This window comes from Corylus avellana, chromosome ca1 (genome assembly GCF_901000735.1).
Source record: "Corylus avellana chromosome ca1, CavTom2PMs-1.0".
NCBI lineage: Eukaryota > Viridiplantae > Streptophyta > Magnoliopsida > Fagales > Betulaceae > Corylus > Corylus avellana.
Window position 1 is genome coordinate 613,368 of NC_081541.1, and position 4,174 is coordinate 617,541.

The 4,174-nt window shown below is 37.0% G+C and overlaps 1 protein-coding gene across 1 annotated transcript in view; it reads left to right on the top strand.

Moving 5' to 3' along the window:
• Positions 1-1,321: 1,321 nt before the first annotated feature.
• LOC132190095 (receptor-like protein EIX1) overlaps positions 1,322-4,174 on the top strand; it is a 3,143-nt gene continuing 290 nt past the window's right edge. The window contains exon 1 of the mRNA XM_059604981.1: positions 1,322-4,151. Coding sequence (XP_059460964.1) covers positions 1,322-4,151 — 2,830 coding nt within the window. The remainder of the gene's footprint in view (positions 4,152-4,174) is intronic.

The following is a 4,174-nucleotide window of genomic DNA, read 5'->3' on the forward strand; positions in this document are numbered from 1 at the left end:
TAAAGGAAAAAAAAAAAAACCAAGAAAGTGTAGCACAATCAAATTCTAAGTACGTAGTTGACAGGGTTGTGAATGGTCCAGACCTTTTCTCAAATCTTATCAGCCACTTAATCCTTTAGAGTACCCTCACATAGTGGTCCATTATAAGCCCAAAGTTGAATTCAAAATGACAAGTCAGTCTCCCACGCATGATGAGAATTTGGAAATTAATTAAGTTGGGCACAAAATATCCACAAATTTGGTGCTTTCCATCAACCTGCATTTTCAACCGAATATACTGGAGTCCTTGGGAGGCAGGCGGAACATGTAGGCTGCAAGGTACATACACAATTCCTTGTTCTGTTCAAAATGAATAGTGGAAGACTAGAGAATCATGGCCCAACCAATACCTTCTAAAAAAGAACTAAAACTAAAAATTCTAAAAAAGTAAAAACCAATAAGTGAAAATTTATTTATTTTTTTTAATTAAAAAAAAAAAACCTTTTGAATTTATAGGGTTATTTTTATCTTATTGAAAAACATTTAAAGTCATTTTTATATTTTTGTTAGTGTTGGGGGTTATTGATAATTTTTTGGTAATTTGAGGAGGATAATGTTTCAATTAAAAATTTAGAGGAACATTAGATAATAATTTGAAGAGGTACATGAACTTTTTCTAAGAAAATACAAGGAGCCACCGGAAAGAATAAAATTTGGGAAGAAAATTACAATAGGTTTTGCAGTTGATACTCAAAGTAGTAAATGCTAAATAAAATTGGGCAAGAAAATTGTCCCTTAAAATGTAAATATAGTGGCTTGAAATTAAATACAGTACAGATGGTTAAAGGGATAGCATAAAATGGAGAAGTAGAGTCTTGAAATGAATAAAATTGGTAGAATTATGGACACTTAACATAAAAGGTCTCATTAATCAATTGTATACACATTTTCTTTAGACCTTTAGCTTTCTAGCGGGATATTATTGGTCACTCATCAGTTTGGAATGGAGACCTTCTACTCTAAAGATGTTTAACAATTGATATTTTCTTTAGACTTTTTTCGTGCATTTCACTTCACTTTCCCAAGTCATTGGCTTTGGCTTCACCATCCAAGTGTACAGGCTTCAAAAGAGGCGGCTAGACTTTAATTGGTGAACCATAAACTGCTGGGCTTCTTTTAGTGTCGAGAGTCAAGACCTTGACTTAAAGAATCTTTTCTGCGTGTTTACGTCAACAACAATCCTCACCTCAATTACTTAAAGGGTCTCATATATGGATGGTGCACTCACCTTTTGAGAGGTAACAACTCCTTTTTTTTGCAATATTTCCTTCTTCATTGTGCTATGGCAACGCTTATGGATGTGAAGACCAGTTTTGTGGTGGTCCTTTTGCATTGCTTTCTTTCCTTAGCTACTCTCTTTTGCATATTTGCATTTGCTCGTGGAAATCCAAATGTGCCTTGCAAAGTGAGAGAAAGAGAAGCCCTCCTCACCTTCAAACAAGGTCTCAGAGACCGTTCGAATCGACTCTCATCTTGGATTGGCGAGGAGTGTTGCATGTGGAGAGGAATTGGCTGTGACAACATAACCGCGCATGTCATCCAGCTAAATCTTAGAAATAATCTATATGATGAATTTGCCGGAGATGAAGCTTTAGAACAATCACAGTTACGTGGGGTGATAAGTGATTCTCTATTCGAATTAAAGCATCTTCACTATCTGGACCTAAGTGGGAATAATTTTACACATGCTCATATTCCAAGCTTTTTTGGTGGCCTCCAGAATTTGAGATATCTAAATTTGTCATTTGCGGGTTTCGTGGGTACAATTCCTCATCAGCTGGCAAATCTCTCCAACTTGCATACTCTTGGCATTGGAGGTTTCTCCTTGCAAGTTGACAATCTTGAATGGTTATCTCATCTTTCTTTGTTGAAATTTCTCGACCTGAGTTACGTCAATCTTAGTAAAGCATCCAATTGGTTACAGGTGATGAATATGCTCCCTTCTCTATCTGAGTTACACTTGTCTAGTTGTGAACTCGATAAATATGATCATGTTCCTTATGTTAACTTTTCATCTCTCACTTTGCTCGATCTTTCAAGCAACAACTTTGTTTATTCAACTTTTAACTGGATGAATAGTCTCACGTCTCTTGTTACACTTGATTTAAGTTACAATCTCATTCAGATTCCACTTACAGTTGTCCATAACATGTCTTGTTTGAGAAATCTAGATCTCTCACGTAACAACTTCTCTTCCACAGCACTTAACTTGTTCTACAATATAACTACTCTTGAAAGACTTGGTCTTGCATATAACAATATTCGAGGTGTACTTCCTAGAGCCCTTGGATCCCTTTCTCGATTGACGCATCTTGACTTGTCACTCAATCACCTTGATGGAAAGATACCAAGATTCTTGGGAAACTTTTGTAATCTCCAACTTTTAAGTTTATTTATGAACAACCTTGGGGGTGGTGTGCATGAAGTTTTAGGAAATTCTTCGGCATGCATATCAAAAAATTTAGAGTTTTTAGATTTGGGAGGGAATCGACTTTCAGGTACTTTGCCTGATGAATTGGGGAAATATCAAAAGCTCTCTGTTCTTTTTCTTGATGGTAACCTGCTTTCTGGTCCGATTCCAATGTCTATAGGAAATCTTTCTTCATTGAGGACACTTTTTGTCTCTAGCAATCAACTAAATGGAACAATTCCTGAAAGTCTCGGACATCTTTCAAATCTTGAACAATTCTCCATCTCTGACAATTTATTTGAGGGTTCTGTTTCTGATGTGCTTTTTTCTAACCTAACAAAATTGAAAATACTTTATGCCTCTTCAACCAACTTGTTGACTTTGCGAGTAAGTTCTAATTGTCAACTTCGAACTTTAATAATGAATTCATGTAGACTAGGGCCACGATTCCCTGCATGGCTTCAATCACAAAAAGATCTTCGAGCTCTATATTTATCGAATGCAAGCATTTCAGATGTTATTCCTTCTTGGTTTTGGAGCCTCAGTCCCCAATTCGAATGGTTGGATCTTTCTCAAAACCAAATTCATGGCAGTATTCCAAATTTTTCTTCCGCATACAGTATTGATCTTAGTTCAAACAACTTCTTTGGCCCTCTCCCCCATATCTTTTCTTCTAGCATTAGGTATTTAGATCTTTCCAACAACTCATTCCATGGATCTCTTTCTCCCCTCGTTTGTGAACAGAAAGATAAAATGAGATATGTTCAAGTTCTTGATTTTTCAAAAAATCTTTTATCCGGAGAACTTCCAGACTGTTGGATGAACTATTCTGACTTACGAATGTTAATCTTGGGGAGCAATAAGCTAACAGGAAATATACCGAGTTCTTTGGGTTCTCTATCTGCGCTTGAGTTGTTGTCGTTGAAAAGAAACAATCTGTCTGGAGATTTACCAATGTCCCTACAAAATTGCAAAGGCCTAGTTACTCTCGATCTCAGTGAGAATCATTTGTCTAGTGGCTTATACATTTGGTTGGGAAATAGTTCAGCCTCTCTTAGAGTTCTTGTGCTTCGCTCAAATAGGTTTCATGGTAGTATTCCTCAAGAGTATTGTCACTTCAATTTACTTCAAATCATTGACCTTTCTCATAACAAATTATCGGGATTCATTCCGCAATGCTTTGGTAATTTGAGCGCAATGGTGAGACAAGTCTCTGGCGAAACATTTCGTACAACAGAAATTATCTTGATAATGAAGGGAGCAGAGTATGAATATAGTCAGTCACTTTCTCTTGTCACAAGCATGGACCTCTCGAGCAACAATTTAATTGGAGAAATCCCTGAGGAACTCACCAGTCTTTATGGCATACGATTCTTGAATTTGTCCCATAATCAACTCCATGGAAAGATTCCTGAGAAGATCAGTAACATGACATTATTGGAATCTCTCGATGTCTCAACAAATCAACTCAAGGGTGTAATACCTCAAAGCATGGCGAGTTTAACTTTCTTGAATTATCTGAATTTATCACACAACCACTTTTTCGGAAGAATTCCCTCCGGCACTCAGCTTCAAAGCTTTAGTGCACAAAGTTTCATTGGGAATCATGATCTTTGTGGACCTCCACTTACGCCTAGCTGCGTTGGAGATGACTCGTCCCTTGAGCCAACACCAAATGTTGATGATGAAGGTGACGAGAATGGTGCGTGGGTTGAGATGAAGTGG